At 56.3% G+C, this 14,987-nt stretch overlaps 2 protein-coding genes across 3 annotated transcripts; one reads left to right on the top strand and one right to left on the bottom strand.

Moving 5' to 3' along the window:
* Window positions 1-268: 268 nt before the first annotated feature.
* LOC147645253 (uncharacterized) lies at window positions 269-6,868 on the top strand. 2 transcript variants are annotated; one of them, XM_086874827.1, is made up of 14 exons: window positions 269-487; window positions 844-915; window positions 1,655-1,768; window positions 2,423-2,494; window positions 2,873-2,944; window positions 3,147-3,218; window positions 3,306-3,407; window positions 3,854-3,961; window positions 4,245-4,316; window positions 4,405-4,476; window positions 4,564-4,662; window positions 5,086-5,166; window positions 5,797-5,959; window positions 6,491-6,868. In XM_086874827.1, exons 1-14 carry the CDS (start codon window positions 391-393, stop codon window positions 6,537-6,539), a joined length of 1,245 nt encoding a protein of 414 aa, XP_086730953.1. In that variant the 5' UTR covers window positions 269-390; the 3' UTR covers window positions 6,540-6,868. The 2 variants fall into 2 exon arrangements, with proteins under 2 accessions (XP_086730953.1, XP_086730954.1); XM_086874828.1 differs by lacking the exon at window positions 3,854-3,961.
* A 2,297-nt stretch (window positions 6,869-9,165) lies between these two features.
* LOC147645254 (serine/threonine-protein kinase pim-1-like) lies at window positions 9,166-10,504 on the bottom strand. Its single transcript, XM_086874762.1, has 3 exons — window positions 10,147-10,504; window positions 9,568-9,744; window positions 9,166-9,269 (listed from the first exon to the last, which is right to left on the bottom strand). Exons 1-3 carry the CDS (start codon window positions 10,475-10,477, stop codon window positions 9,166-9,168), a joined length of 612 nt encoding a protein of 203 aa, XP_086730888.1. The 5' UTR covers window positions 10,478-10,504.
* Window positions 10,505-14,987: the final 4,483 nt, after the last annotated feature.

Here is a 14,987-nt window from a genome sequence, read left to right on the forward strand (position 1 = left end):
ATCAAGAGCATCTCCTGGGACAGCGCCTGACCAGCAATGTCAGCAGGCAAAACCAAGGTTTTGTTTAGCAATGACCCTTTGATGAAGTCAAAGATTCACAGTCAGAGCAGTCCTCTAGTACAGATGGGAGTACACTTGGGGCAGACATCTAAGGCCATGAGGTCACAGAAGGCTCTGGGGTGACAGCAGGCTGAGGTGACAGCAGGCTCTGAGGTCACAGAGGTCCCAGAGCCCCGTGGTTGCACAGCACCACAAGGACCGAGCAGTCAGTCCTTGACCACGACTGTTGTGGCAGCAGCGGCGGCGGCAGCAGCGGTGCTGACATTGGGACAGCGGTGTCAGGACAGTGGTGGCAGCAAGAGCTGCAGGACTGGCAGTGGGCAAGGCACCATGGCCTTTGCTCTGCGCCTCCTCCTCCTGCTCCTCCTGGCAGTGGCCCTGCCTGACAGGGCTGCCCAGGCTGCTCCGTGGCGAGCACGGCGAGCAGGTGAGCCCGCGGCCTCAGTCCCCTTTCCCGGGACAGTGCTCCCTTCTCCCTGGGAAGCGTTGGGGATGGTTTTCCCCAGGGCTTTAGGGAGGGTTTTCTCTGTGGGAGGGACAGAGGCCTCAGGGGCCCTGGGCTGGTCCCACTGCCCCTCCAGGGATGTTGCACAGGGCCTGCAAAGAGGGTGGAGAGTGCCCAGAGCCAGCCCAGAGCTCCCCAGGCCCCTCTGCAGCTTTGGCCATGTCCATTGACATCTGGCTCCCACGGCCTTACCTGAGCCCCTTGCAGTGCCCAGTTCCCTAAGGCAGAAGGGGGTCCCAGCACAGCATGGAATGGTTCTGATTTGTGCTCCCTTCCAGATGAGGGTGGTAGGAAGGCTTCTCCAGCAGCTTGGCTTCATGAAGATTTTCTCCCTCTGGAGCCCCATGCAGGTATGTTCTCACTGTCCCAACAAGGAATAATCATTGACAACGTGGCAGGAACCAGGTGACAGAAGCTTCTGTGGCTGTTGAGTTACAGGTGTGTCTGCAGCAAGGATGTTTCAAGCTCCTTTTCTGGTTGCTGCACGCAAGCCCAGCTCCCATCACAGGGGTGAGTGGTGTGTCCCTGCTGATCCCACAGGCTGAGCCCTGGTTCTGTGGGATCCATTCATCTGAAATGGAAATGCTTTCTGTTAAGGTCCTCCTAGAGGGGAGAACAAACCTACAGGAGACAAGAGGCTGAGTGATCTGGAAAGACGCCATGGTGGGTCCATGTCCCTCAGCCTTCTCCTGACACTCAGCAGCCGGGGGCTTTCTCTGCACATCTGGACACGCCGTGCCAGGCACAGCAGGAAGGGATCCATGGCAGCCTTGCTGCCCCTCTGCTGCTTTCACAGCCTGCAGGGCTGTTTCCCAGCCTGGCCTGGCTGCAGCTTCTCCCCAGCCTCTGCAGGAAGGCATTTGGCATCAGCTGTCAGGGAGCCCAAACTGCAGCACGGGCCATGCACACCCTGAAATCCCCTGCAATTTCCCAGTCTTGTGGTAGATGTGGCTGGCCTGGCTCCAAAGTTTGGATGCCTTCCTGAAACTTACCCATATCTTTGACAACTATTGCCTCCTGAAGATGCCACCTTCATGCTGGGGAACAAACAGCCCCACCTGATGCATGTATCCCTCTTCCTTTCTCCAGAGACGGAAGGAGAGGCTGCGCTGAAGGCAGCGTTTCCCGGAGGAAGCAGTGGCCCATGGGCAGCCTCTGCTGCAGGAAGGGAGGCCATGCCAGGCACAGTCACAGTCCCAGGAGGTAATTGCTGTGCCCCAGGGCCTGAGCCCTGCTGAGGCTTGAGCTGCCATCTCTGCTGCTTGGCAGTGCAGGCACAGCCCGGACAAGACCAGCACAGCCCAGTGGAATTATCCCCAGCAGGCTCAGGGCACTTGGCTACTGAGCAGTCCTGCTGGGGTCCCTCCATGGGAGACAGGTCCCAAATCCTGGCAGCAGCTGCAAAGGGGTGCCCATGGTGGGGAATAGGCAGAGGGGGAGGGCAAGGCTCCACTGTATCCTGAAAGAGCCTGGCCCAGTCCCTGTGGGATGGGAGAGCTGTCCCAGCAGAACGTGGGCAGGAGGGAGGGAGGGCCTGAGGGACAGTTGTGGCACTGCCTGCTGTAGTTCTTCCCCATTGCTTTTACAATTCTTTCAGCTGTGGCAGAGAGAGGGCCCCAGTGGGGCCTGGGCTGCTCCAGCCACCTCTCCCAGGGATGCTGCACAGGGCCTGCAAAGAGGGTGGAGAGTGACCAGGAGCCAGCCCAGAGCCCCCAGGCCCCTCTGCAGCTGTGGCCATGTCCACTGACATCTGGCACCCACAGCCTTAGCGCGACTCCCTTGCACTGCCCGGTTCCCTAAGGTAGAAGGGGATCTCAGCACACCATGGAAACTGTTCTGATCTGTGCTCCCTTCTAGATTTGGAACTCAACCTCAATTATTTGGAAGTGCTACTGAATGATACTTTGAATATCTTGGAGAATGCTGGAGGCAAGTTCTTCTATTCCCTTTACTGACAGAACACAAAGTGACAAGGTGGCAAGAGCATTTGCCATATCTCTTAACATAATCTCAGGCTTGTTGGGTTCTGGAAACCTCGCCCTGCTCCCTTCAAGAGCCCTGAGGGATCCCACAGGTCACTACCAGTGGGAAGAAGGAGCATTTAGCTGTCAATCTTCTTCCCATGTGCAATGCCAGTGTCTCCTTCCATGTGCTCTGTGCAGCCACGGAGAGGAGCAGAGAGGGAAGGGGCCAGGCCCAGGGCTGTGTCCCGGGGCTGTGCCTTGCATGGCTCCTTTGCCAGCCCCAGGGAGCCTGAGGGTCTCCTACAGAGCCACGAGAGCTGTTCTGTCCTACCTCTTTTTTCAGCCAAGCCTCTTGCTGAAGGTGATCTGGCTTCCCAACCCACACCCAGGACTGAGGCTCTGGAAGATGGTGAGGGTAGGTGAAGGCCTTTCCCCCTGGGAGAGCTGCCAGCTCAGAGCCCAAGGCTTGGCCAGGAGAGCATCGCTGCAGGTGCCAGGACAGAGCCATGCACGTGTGTGCCCTCACCCTGTGTGATCCCCTCACTGCTCCTGTGGCTCAGTGCTGCCTGTTCAGATCAGAAGAGATGACAGAAGCTTCTGTGGCTGTTGAGTTACAGGTGTGTCTGCAGGGAGGACTCTCCCAGCTCCTGGGTTGGTTGCTGCACACAAGCCTGGCTCCCATCACAGGGGTGAGTGGTGTGTCCCTGCTGACCCCACAGGCTGAGCATTGGCATTCTGGGATCCATTCCTGGGAAATGGAATTATTTTCCTCTAAGGTCCTTCAAGAGGAAATACCAAAGCTACAGGAGTTATGAAACCCCATGAGCCATCCAAACCCATGAGGCAAATGCTGAAGAAAATTCTGCAGGAAGGACAAGGTGGGTCCATGTCCCTCAGCCTTCTCCTGAGACTCAGCAGCCAGGGGCTTTCTCTGCACATCTGCACACGCAGTGCCCAACACAGCAGGAAGGGATCCATGGCAGCCTTGCTGCCCTGCTGCTGCTTTCATGCCCTGCAGGGCTGTTTCCCAGCCTGGCCTGGCTGCAGCTTCTCCCCAGCCTCTGCAGGAAGGCATTTGGTATCAGCTGACAGGGAGCCCAAACTGCAGCACGGACCATGCCCACCCTGAGGTCTTGTAGGATTCCCTGGTCTCTGGGTAGATCAGAAATGGTGTTGGTTTGGAGAAAGGAGGGCCCTGGCCAATCCCAAAAGTTTATATGATATCCTGGTCCTTAACCAAGTCTTTGGCAAGCATTGCCTCCTGAAGATGCCACCTCGCCCAGTGGGGAATGCTGCCATCTGATCCAGCTGTCCCTTTCTGCAGAAGTGGATGGAGAGGCTGTGCTGAAGGCAGCGTTTCCCAGAGGAAGCAGTGGCTCATGGGCAGCCTCTGCTGCAGGAAGGGAGGCCATGCCAGGCACAGTCCCAGGAGGTAATTGCTGTGTCTCTGGGCCTGAGCCCTGCTGAGGCTTGAGCTGCCATCTCTGCTGCTGGGGAGCGCCCACCCTTCAGGGATGTTGCACAGAGCATGGAAAGAGTGTTGAGAGTGACCAGGAGCCAGCCCAGAGCATTTCAGGCCCCTCTACAGCTTCCTCCATGTCCACTGACATCTGGCTCCCATGGTCTTACCCAACCCCCTGGCAGTGCCCAGTTCCCTAAGGCAGAAGGGGATCCCAGTACACCATGGAATGGTTCTGATCTGTGCTCCCTTCCAGATGAGGTTCCCAGAAAGGATTCTCCATTAGAATGGCTGGATAAAGTTTTGAAGCCCTTGGAGCCTCCTGCAGGTATGTTCTCAGTGTCCCATTGAGGAATAATCATTGACAACCTGGTAGGAAGCAGGTGACAGAAGCTTCTGTGGCTGTTGAGTTACAGGTGTGTCTGCAGGGAGGACTTTCCCAGCTCCTTTGCTGATCACTGCCCGCAAGCCCGGCTCCCATCGCAGGGGTGAGTGGTGTGTCCCTGCCGTACCCACAGGCTGAGCATTGCTTTTCTGGGATCCATTCCTGAGAAATGGAACTATTTTTTGTTAAGGTCCTCCGAGAGGGAAGAACAGAGCCACAGGACAGAAAGAACCACTTGAGTCACACCATATCCTGAAAGAAATAGAGAAGGAACTGCTCAAAGGGCGTGGTGGGTGCATTTCCCTCAGCTTTTCCTGAGATGCAGCAGTCAGGGTTTTTTTCTGGACATGCCATGCCCTGCACCATGGGAAGGGATCCATGGCAGCCTCGCTGCCCTGCTGCTGCTTTCAAGCCCTGCGGGGCTGTTTCCCAGCCTGGCCTGGATGCAGTTTCTGCCCAGCCTCTGCAGGAAGGCATTTGGCATCAGCAGACAGGGAACCCAAACTGCACCATGGCCCATGCACACCTTGAGATCCTCTGCAACTTCCTGGTCTCTGAGCAGATCAGGAGAGGTGGTGGTTTGGACAGGAGAGAGCCTGGGCCTTTTCCTGATCCTCTTCCATGTCTTTGACAAGCACTGCCTCCTGAAGAGGCCACTTCCCTGCTATGTAATGGTTCCATCTGATCCAGCTGTGCCTCTTCCTTTCTCAAGGGATGGACAGAGAGGCTCTATGGAAGGCGGCATTTCCTGAAGGAAGGGAGGCAATTGCAGGCACAGGCCCAGGCACAGGAGGTAATTGCTGTGCTGGGCTCAGCCCTCGGTGGGGCTGTGTGCCAGCAGCTCTTCCCACAGGGCCTCTCCTTGCACAGCCCGGGAGCAGCCAAAGCTGGAGGTGCCTCGGCTTCCAGGCCTCTGGAGCTCATTCCCAGCCCCTGGGAATCGGGATTCCTGCACCAGTGTCCATCCCACTGCAGCTGCTCCCAGAGTTGGCCCTAAGCATCCAGAGGCCCAAGGCACAGGAGCAGCCCCGAGCGGGAGCCCTGCTGTGAGCCCAGGGCCACAGCCAGCCCTGGCTCCCAACTGGGCAGGGGCTGCACTGGCCCCTGACAGGGCCTGGCTCTGTCCCCTTGGGCTGGGGGGGCTGTCACAGAGCAGGGAGGGTCAGGGGTGGCAGTGGCTGCTCAGGGATGGGTTTGGCCCGTGGCCCTGGAAGGAGTCACTGCCCAAGCAGCTGTGCTGTCCCTAGGTCCCCCTCTCAGCTTTCTGGGTTTTATTGGGTGGCACAGCCTGTGCCAAGGGGTGCCAAGGTGCCTGCAGGCCCCAGCTCTGGGGGAAACAGGGAATATCCTGGACATACCCACCGTGCTGCCAGCTCAGCAGTGGAGCACAGCACAGGCCTCACGCTGCCCATTGCTCCCACAGATGCAGCCGGCACAACACGTGTTCCCAATTCCCAGAAGGGCATCAGAAGAGGTTTCTGTCAGGGAACACGCTGTTGGCTAGAATTAATGGCAGGCCTGCTTTGTTTGGTGCTTGTCTTCATTTTATGCTGTGTTGGAATCTGGTATGTCTGGAAGACAAAACGGTGAGTGTTTCGTTCATTTTTCCCTCAAACAGCTTCTTTTGAAAGTCTGTTGTAGAAAAGAAACATTCCCAGTGAAGCTGCTGTGGACTTGTGGCTAGTCCTTGGTTGCCCAAAACACTCTGCTGAGAGTTCTGCTGCTGCCCAGGGCTTCCATTGGCCTCTTAATTGCTGGGCCTTGTCCTGGGGAGCCCGCTGGGGCTGCAGCCAGTGCTGGCTGCCACTGAGGCTGCCTGGCCAAGAGCAGCCCCAGGAGCAGCGGGCAGAGGCAAAGCAAGGTGGGCAGGAGAAAGAGGGGGGACGAGATTTCCCTTGACAGGCAGAGGTGCTCTGGGGCCTGCTCCTGGCCAGGGACCCTGCCCAGAGCCATCCCCTGCTCTCCAGGGCCTTGAGGGGCAGCTGTCCAGCTGGGCCAAGCTGTGCCAGCAGCTCCAGCCGTGCTGGGGAGCCTTGGCAGCTCTGGGCCCTGCTGTGCAGGAGGGTCCCTGTGTGCCAGCGGCAGCTGGGGGCCTCAGCCACTTTCTTTCTCTACAGGAGCGCCTCTGCACCTCCAGATGTCCGGCCAAACAGCTCAGTGTTATGAAAAACGAGGTTCACATATTTTTCTTATAGAATTTCAAGGTTTAATGAAAAGATAATTCGGATCTAAAAATAAAGTAAAGTACAGAGATACGGCCAGGTGTCTCTGCATTCAGCCAAGAGAGCACACCTTACTGACAAAAGATTGTCCCTTAAAAACAGAATCCTACTACATATCCATAAATTCTCATGCATATTCATACATTCTTCTTAGGATCTTTGGTGTTCTTCTGTTTAGTTTTCTCTTGCCCCCTTCCCAATAGATCAATCTTCTTGGCGCCAATGAGATTTACATTTCCTGATAACAGAAACGCAATAAATTCCTCCCCCAGAGTTCTGGTCACTGCTGTCTTCATCTGGATAAGATAGTTTCTGAATGTAGGGGGCATCTCCAGCTATGTTTTGCAGTCTTTGGGTTATACAAGCTAAAGTAGTTTTTGTTTTAATGCTATGCCAAAGCTTAACATATATGTATTATACCACTACTTCTAGGTTTCATCAATAACAGAAATAAAGGAAACCATATTAATACAGCTAGATTTTCTAATCTTATACATATAACATTCCTTATAATATTTGCAAAAAGCCAATAATATGATATGCATTTATAACAGTGTGAATGTAAATCACTACACTCAGTCAGGGAGAACTGCACCTCTCTTCCTGAGTCTCCAAGCCCGTGTCTGTTTTCCTTGCCAAAGCTGCGTTATCAGCTTATTGCTGTGCGGCCACCACCCAGAACAGGACCCTCTGTCCCTGAAAGTGCTGGCCCTGGTGTCTGGACAGGACTGAAGGCAGGACCCTCCTGCCAAGGCAGAGCTTGAGCAACACCTTTGGGCTTCTGCTCTGGGGTCTGGCTGGTACCAGCAGCACTGGCACAGCTGCTTGGCTGGCCACAGCCTTGGCTGGGCAGGCAGCAGCCGGGCTTGGGGAACCCACCTTGTTATCTTCATTTTTTATTTTTAAAAATTAGAAATTTTTTGAAACATTTAGAATTATTTTAGTAGGAAGTAATCCCCAAATGTTTCTTCCCTTTTTCCATATTAATAACATAGTTTTCAAAGTAGTTTTAGAATTCTGGAACATTTTTTCCACTTCTGCAATTAAACATGAAGTTGAATTTAATTGGTAATGTTTACTCTAAGAGGGATTAAGACACCCTGTTGAGGGTTAGGAGTCCCTTTTCTTTTTAGTTCTGGCTTGCCTGTGGAATTTTTACCCATTAGTTGGGGAGACAACATAACTGTGGGTATTTGGTGGGTGCTTGACAAAAGACAAAGAGTTCGGCCTGGCCCAGGGGGGGAAGGGGGCAGGAAAAAGGAGGATGGGGACAGTTTGGGGGCTTTCTTCAGCTTCAGAGAAGGACACGTTTGGTGCAGAGCTGCTGCGGTGGGGAGAAGGGAATTTCGCCATCCCCCAGACGGAGCTGCTGCTTCTTCTCCTTCTTCCCTCTTTGTTGGTGGCCTCGCACCCCCTGTCCTGCCGGGACGTGTGGCAGTGCCAGGCACCGCCGCGGAGCTGCTGATCCACCTCAGCCACCGGCCCAGGATCTCAGCTCATCCCTGCTGTTCCAGCTGAGTGTTCCTCAGAGCCCTGCAGGAGCACCGGGACTGCCCGCCCGAGGGGGTTTGTGAAACAAAGCCTCTCCTCCATCCCATCTCAGCCGAGAAAGCTGTCACGGGGCCCCTGGTTCTGTTTTCCTCTTAATGCTGTAGTTATTGTTGTTTGTTTGCCTGGTTATAAATACTAATAAAGAACTGTCATTCCTATCCTCAGATCTCTGCCTGAAAGCCCCTTGATTTCAGAATTATAATAATTCAGAGGGAGGGGGTCTACATTTTCATTCCAGGGGAGGCCCCTGCCCTCCCTAGCAGACACCTGTCTTCCAAAACAAAGACAGATGGGGAGTTTCTCCATCCTCCTTACCCTTGTGGGGCCAGCAGTGCTCTTGGTTCCTCATGCTCTTTTTGTGGGGCCTTTTGTGTCTGTGCCCCTCCGACTTAGGGGGACAGGGGATATTTGCTGCCCCCTTTCTGCTTCTGGGAAGCCTGTGCGGGCTCTTTGTCCCACTCTGATTTGGGGGGTGCCAGTGTTGTCACCATCCTGGCAGCCCCCGGCTGCTCTTTGTCCTTTGCCAGGCCAGGGGTGTTCTCTGTCCCCTTATAATTTGTGGGGCTGGCACAGGCACAATTCCCCTCCTCTTTGGGGGGGCTGGCAGTCTCCCCTTCCCCCTCTGACTTGGGGGATGCTCTGGGCTACATCCATCTCTTATTTTGGGTTGCCAAGTATTTATTTCCCTTCAGTTTGGGGGGCCTGGGGATAGTCTCCATCCTCCTCCAGTTTTGAGGGGCCTGGGAGTAGTCTCTGTCTCCCACCGATTTGGGGGGACTGGTGCAGGCTCCACACCCCTCTGATTTTGAGGGACACCCTGGAGGAAAGGCACCAAAATCTTGACAAAGGCTGAAGAGAACACTCTGATTACCCCTTTTGCTAAGAGGTTCCCTTAGCTGAAGTTGCTAACCAGGACAAAACTTCCAGGCCCGCAGTGGGTTTTGGGTTGTTTTATTTCCTGGGCCCTCAGTCCTGCGTGGGACACGGGAACTGGGTGCTGCAGAGGCTGCGCCAAGGCATCAGAAATGCCCGCCCAACACCCAAGGGTGGTAGAAGATCTGCTCCAGCACCGGCCGGTCCATGGGGTGCTTGGACAAACAGCAGCGGATCAGATGTTGGCACTCTGGGGAGAGAAGGCAGAAAGCGGCGCTCACTTGCAGAAGGCTCCTGCCCAGCTGCTCCCGGCGCCTGCAGAAGCCGGACCACGCTGTGTGTGCTGGGAGCTGCCCTTGGCGGGAGAGCGGCACGGCAGGACAAGCGTCCCCTCCTTCAGCCAAGCGTGCCACACCCAGCCTGCCACGGGCCACCTGCTGCAGCCGGCCCTTGAGGGCACATGGACATCCCACGCAGCTGCGGGAGGGCCGGGCTGGACTGTGCGGTGCCACCTGCCAAAGCCTGCCTGCTTCAGGCCGCGTACCAACCTGGAGAGACCTCCTGCGGGAAGAAGAGCTGCCCCAACACGGTGTCACGCTCGTTCTCGAAGGGCAGGAACCCGCACACCATCTCCAACAGCAGCACGCCCAGGGACCAGATGGTCGCCCCATCGCCGTGGTAGCAGCGCAGGCCAATCCACTCGGGCGGGCAGTACGTGCGTGTTCCTAGGGGAGACGGGCGGCGCTGCTCAGGCGCAGGCTGCTGCCTTCCAGAGCCTGGTGCCAGCCTCCTGCCAGAGGCAGGGACTGCAGCCATGGCCACAACTTCCCCCCAAGGCGTGCCTGCCTCCCCCTGACAATCGGCCAAAGCCAAGGAACCATTCTGGAAGGCTGAGAACGCCATCAGAGCAGCCCAAGGCCTTGTGGGCCTGCCAAGCCGAGGAGCCGGGGCCCGGCTTTTGCAGCCCCTTTCTGTCGGCAGGGCCGGCAGCCGGCTCCTGGGGCACAGCACCTGCCCCGTGCCACAGGGCAGCCGGCAGCCGGCTGAATGCCGCACCCCACGGCCCAGGAGGGAATGGGACCATGCAGTGCCTGGCACTGGGAGCAGGGCCCGCGCTCTGGGCTCACCGGCAAACTCTGTGAAGGCCCGCTCCTGGAGGAAGGTGCCGCAACCGAAGTCCATCAGCTTCATCTCGCCAGTCTCCGGGTTGACGAGGAGGTTCTCTGGCTTGATGTCCCGGTGCAGGATGCCGCAGGCGATGCAGTGCCACACGGCCTCCAGCACCTGCCAGAAAAGCCAGCGTGCCTCCTCCTCGCTCAGGAACTCTTGCTCCTGCAGGATGCGCAAGAGATCCCGAGATTGCTCCGGACGCTCCATCACCAGCACGAAGCTGTCAGGCAGCTGGAACCAGTCGAGGAGCTGGATGATTCTGCGGCAGCCAGAGCACACCTTCAGCATCAGCACGATCTCCAGTGGAACACAGGTGCCATCGGGCTGTGAGGAGGAGACAATGCCTCCATCACAGGGCCTGATGCTCCCAGGAACCCCCCGAGTGCCCGCCAGTGCAGCGGCCCCAGCCAGCGCCGGCCACCTTGCTCTGACCTGCTTCTAGGCTGCTCTCAGAGGCCCTGGCCTGGCCTGGGAATGTCCCTCCAGAGCCCCTTGGGAGCCTCAGTCAGCTCCTCAGGTCTCACCTGCTGGTACGGAAGCCTTGTTGGTAGTTGGTGGCTCTATGGGAGCAGCTTCCTGGAGATGGAGGAAACTCCCTGGTCCCTTGGGAATTGTCTCCTCCACCAGGCACGGGCTGTTGCCAGCTGGCACGTCCAGCACCGTCACCTGGGAGCTGTGGTCCGGCAGCTGCTGGCTCCAGGACACTTGCTGCTCCTCCACCTGCTCCTGAGATGGCTCCACTGGATCAGGCTGGGCTCCCACTTGGACCTGCGGGCTTTCCCTGGCCATGTCAGTGCTCAGGGATGCGCCCGTATTGTCGAAGACCAAGGGTCCGAGGGAGCTGGGAGACCTGTCCCTGGGCTCTGCACCTTCTGCAGGCTGACAGGTCTGGCTGAGCCTCTCTGAGGGATGGAGGCTGTCAGAGATAGCGGAGGCTCCTGGCACCATGGACGTTCCCTGACAGGCTGAGCTTCTTGCACGGATGGCGGGTCTTCTCTGCTGTGCCATCCTTGCATAGCTTGAGGCTCTCCCACCGATGTCCAATCTTGCTGGGAGCAGCCTCCTGAAGGGATGGCGGCTTCTGGAGAAGCTGGGCGAGCCACAGCAGGGCAGGTGGCCTCACCTCATCAGCTTCTCCAGTTCTTTCCACAACGCCAGCCACATCCCAAAGAAGAGCGGCACAGATGTCCCATTGCGTGCCCAGTGCTGGATCATCGCTTCCTGCAGCTCTTGGGCCACTGCCATGCAGGGACCGCAGCTGCAGGAGCTCTCCAGGGGGCTTGCAGGAGCACCTGGCCGCCGGCGAGGGGTGGCCCGAGGCCTGGAGAACCTGGGAGCCTCAGGGGCTGCTCGGTTCCTCCATGGGCCTCTGGGCCTAACCCTGGGGCGCTTCCTCGTCTGCCGCCTCCGTGGTTTCCATTGGCCACCGGCCCAGCAGACAGCCACAGCGGCCAGCAGCAGGACAAGGGCAGGCATCAGGACGCCACCGTCACCCATGGCTACAGCACGTCCCATGGCGACTGCACTGGCAGCTGCGGGGGCTGGCCCGGTTTATATAGGGCTGGAGCGGTGATGTCACAGTGCTGTGGCCAGCACAGCTGTGTGACATCACAGCCCTGCATCACACCAGAGCTTAACCCCTTTGTGACATCACGGCCCTGCATCATCCCAGCCCTCACCAGTTCCACGGGAGCCAGGAAGGGGCTCCCTGTGGGCACTCGAGCACCCTCTGGAGCCGAGGAGAAGGAAGATTCTTGTCTAAATAGGACACGGGGATGAGGAGGGGTACGGTGATGGTGTCACCTCCTGGCTGGCAGAGCATGGGACATGGATTGTCCAGTCGGGGATTGCAAAGTCCGTGGACAGGACAAGCCCTGCTCAGCAACATGGAAACCATCGGTGTGCTGTCCACTACATTCCCATGCTGAATCCGAACTTGAATTCAAAACCAGTTCTGTGCCTCTTACTGGGAATTAAATGGATGTTATCCTATTGAAAACCAGTACCTTTAATACTTTAGGGATCTCTGACTTCAGGGAATTGAGGTACAAATAAAATGAAAGGGTATGATGGAGTTTGTGTCCACCTAAAATTAACACTTTAATGAGAAATAAAATAAGGACAACGCCCATAAACCGTGCGCAGTATAGGGACAAACTGCAAAGACTGGGACTACGGGCAGACACAAAAATATATAGGGTAGGCCTGAGGGCAGAGTCTGAGGGCATGGGTCCAACCACAAACTGGGGTTAGAAATATGCAAAATACTGCAACAAATAACAACCAATCAGAGGAGAGAACCAGGAACATTCTAGAAACATAACCTTGTAAGGGGTGAGTCGATTAACATTTTAACTGCCATAAGCCCTTTCTCTTTGCCACAACTTAAACAAATGCTTCCCAAGGCTTGAACTTAATCCCTCTTTTTTTTCTGGGTGAAATTCGGCTGGCTTGGATCCCCAGCGAGACACATTCCCATATCACATTAGTCTGTTCTTCACCCAACACTCCCTGTCCCCGTTCATTTCACACCAGCAGTTCTACTCCAGAAGGATTCTCTGAGGGACACAATTAAAAGTCCCTCATGGAATGGGAGGATCCAGATTTAACAAGTGGGAAAGAGTTTAACCCCACTATCTGTTTAACTGGTCCCAAGGGTGGAGACCTGAAGGAAACTCATGACTGGATTCAGGTCATAGATCTGCAGATGCCAAGGAGATATTAAATTATCCTCCTTGGAATTAAAGCTGGGAATTTTTCTTTCTCTGGAGCAGTAAATTAGGATGTTGATGGGCCCCCCTTCTCTGCTCGTCCTGACCCTCCTGCCCCAGCCTCGCTCGGTTCCATTCACGTTCCTCCTGTCAGGGACACTCTCCACACAGATCATGGCTCGGATTCCTTGGATCCTCAGCAGTGTTTTCCTTGGATTTTAGCCAGGGCTGTCCCTGGTTTTGGGGCAGGCTGGATCGTGTGGAGCTTTCTGCAGCCACCGTTAGGGGTGTGTGTCTCCCTTTTCCCCAGAAATTTCCCTCTGTCTTCCCATTACCGACGTTTCTCCTCTCCACCTCTTCCAGCTCCATGCCATGTTGACAGGAGCTCAGAAAGAGCAGGAAAACAGAAACAAGCTCCACAGTGAATTCCAGGAAGAAAAATCCATGGATGGTCGGGAGGCTGCTGAGGCTCCTTCCTGAAAATCAGGGCTGTTGGGAACACGGCACAGGGTGTCCCAGGACTTAGAGCTGGACACTGAACCCTCCTGGATCTCCTTGGCACCCATCCCAGGCTGGGATGGTCCTGGATATCCTCCTGGATCTGCCCCAGGAAGGTCCCTGCTCCCTGGGGTGGGATGGGATGGGTAGAGGACAAGGAATGAAGGTCAGGAGAAGAGTACAGAGATGCTTCTTGCCACTGTAGCAAGAAATTTGGTGCAGTGAAAGCTCAGCTGGAGATGAAGGTGGCCAAAAACGTGAGGCACAATAAAAATTGACTTGTTAAATACATGAAAGAAAAAAAAAAAATTATGGAAATTATATCATCCCCTTCCAGGATGTAGATGGTCACTTGACAAACACGGACAGAGACACAGTGCAGGTTTTCTAATGCATTTACTGCCTCTGTCTTCAACACTCATCCATCCCTTCCCAGAGGAAAACACGCATTGTACCAAGGGACACTGCAAAGTCCTTGAAGAGGGCAAGCCCTGCTCAGCAGAAACCAAACCACCCCAGACTGAATCACAGCATTCCCATCTTGAATCCAAACCCAGCACGTGCCAGCTCTTGGGAAGAGAGGAACCCCATGGCAGTCAAAACCAGAGCAGTGGGACAAGCATGAGCGCTCTTTGGAATATCCAGATTTATTTAGAATGGAGGCTCTGCAGAAGTTGGTGAGCTGCTATGAGAAAACTCTTGCAGTCCTCGCCAGCCATTTCAGGAGAGCTCCCCAGAGACAGAGGAACTTCTCCTCCCTTTGTCTCTGGGGGATCTTCTCTGGCACAGGGTAGTGGTTGTTTGAAGTTGGTGCCACTGTGGCGTCCTGAGATCCAGGGCCTTGACACAGGTGGCAGCAGCACTCTTCCTGATGTGCTGCCACTTGCTCCAGGGAAGGATTCATTGCAAGGGGCTGAGCTCCGGTTCTGATTTCCAGGCTTTTCCAGGCCATGTTCATGTTCAGGGATGAGCCAGGGCTGTGATCCCTGAATTGGGTGGGGCCTTGATGTCACAAAGGGGCTGAGCGCTGGGGTGATGCAGGGCCGTGATGTCACACAGCTGTCCTGCCCACAGCACTGTGACATCACTGCTCCAGCCCTATATAAACCAGGCCAGCCCCCGCAGCTGCCAGTGCAGTCGCCATGGGACGTGCCGTAGCCATGGGTGACGGTGGCGTCCTGAGGCTGCCCTTGTCCTGCTGCTGGCCGCTGTGGCTGTCTGCTGGGCCGGTGGCCACTGGCAACCACGGAGGCGGCAGACGAGGAAGCGCCCCAGGGTTAGGCCCAGAGGCCCATGGAGGAACCGAGCAGCCCCTGCAGCTCCCAGGTTCTCCAGGCCTCGGGCCACCCCTCGCCGACGGCCAGGTGCTCCCGCAAGCCCTCTGGAGAGCTCCAGCAGCTGCGGTCCCTGCGTGGCAGTGGCCCAAGAGCTGCAGGAAGGGATGATCCGGCACTGGGCACGCAATGGGACATCTGTGCCGCTCTTCTTTGGGATGTGGCTGGCGTTGTGGAAAGAACTGGAGAAGCTGATGAGGTGAGGCCACCTGCCCTGCTGTGGCTTGCCCAGCTTCTCCAGAAGCCACCATCCCT

This window comes from Cyanistes caeruleus, unplaced genomic scaffold (genome assembly GCF_971803275.1).
Source record: "Cyanistes caeruleus unplaced genomic scaffold, bCyaCae1.hap1.1 HAP1_SUPER_30, whole genome shotgun sequence".
NCBI lineage: Eukaryota > Metazoa > Chordata > Aves > Passeriformes > Paridae > Cyanistes > Cyanistes caeruleus.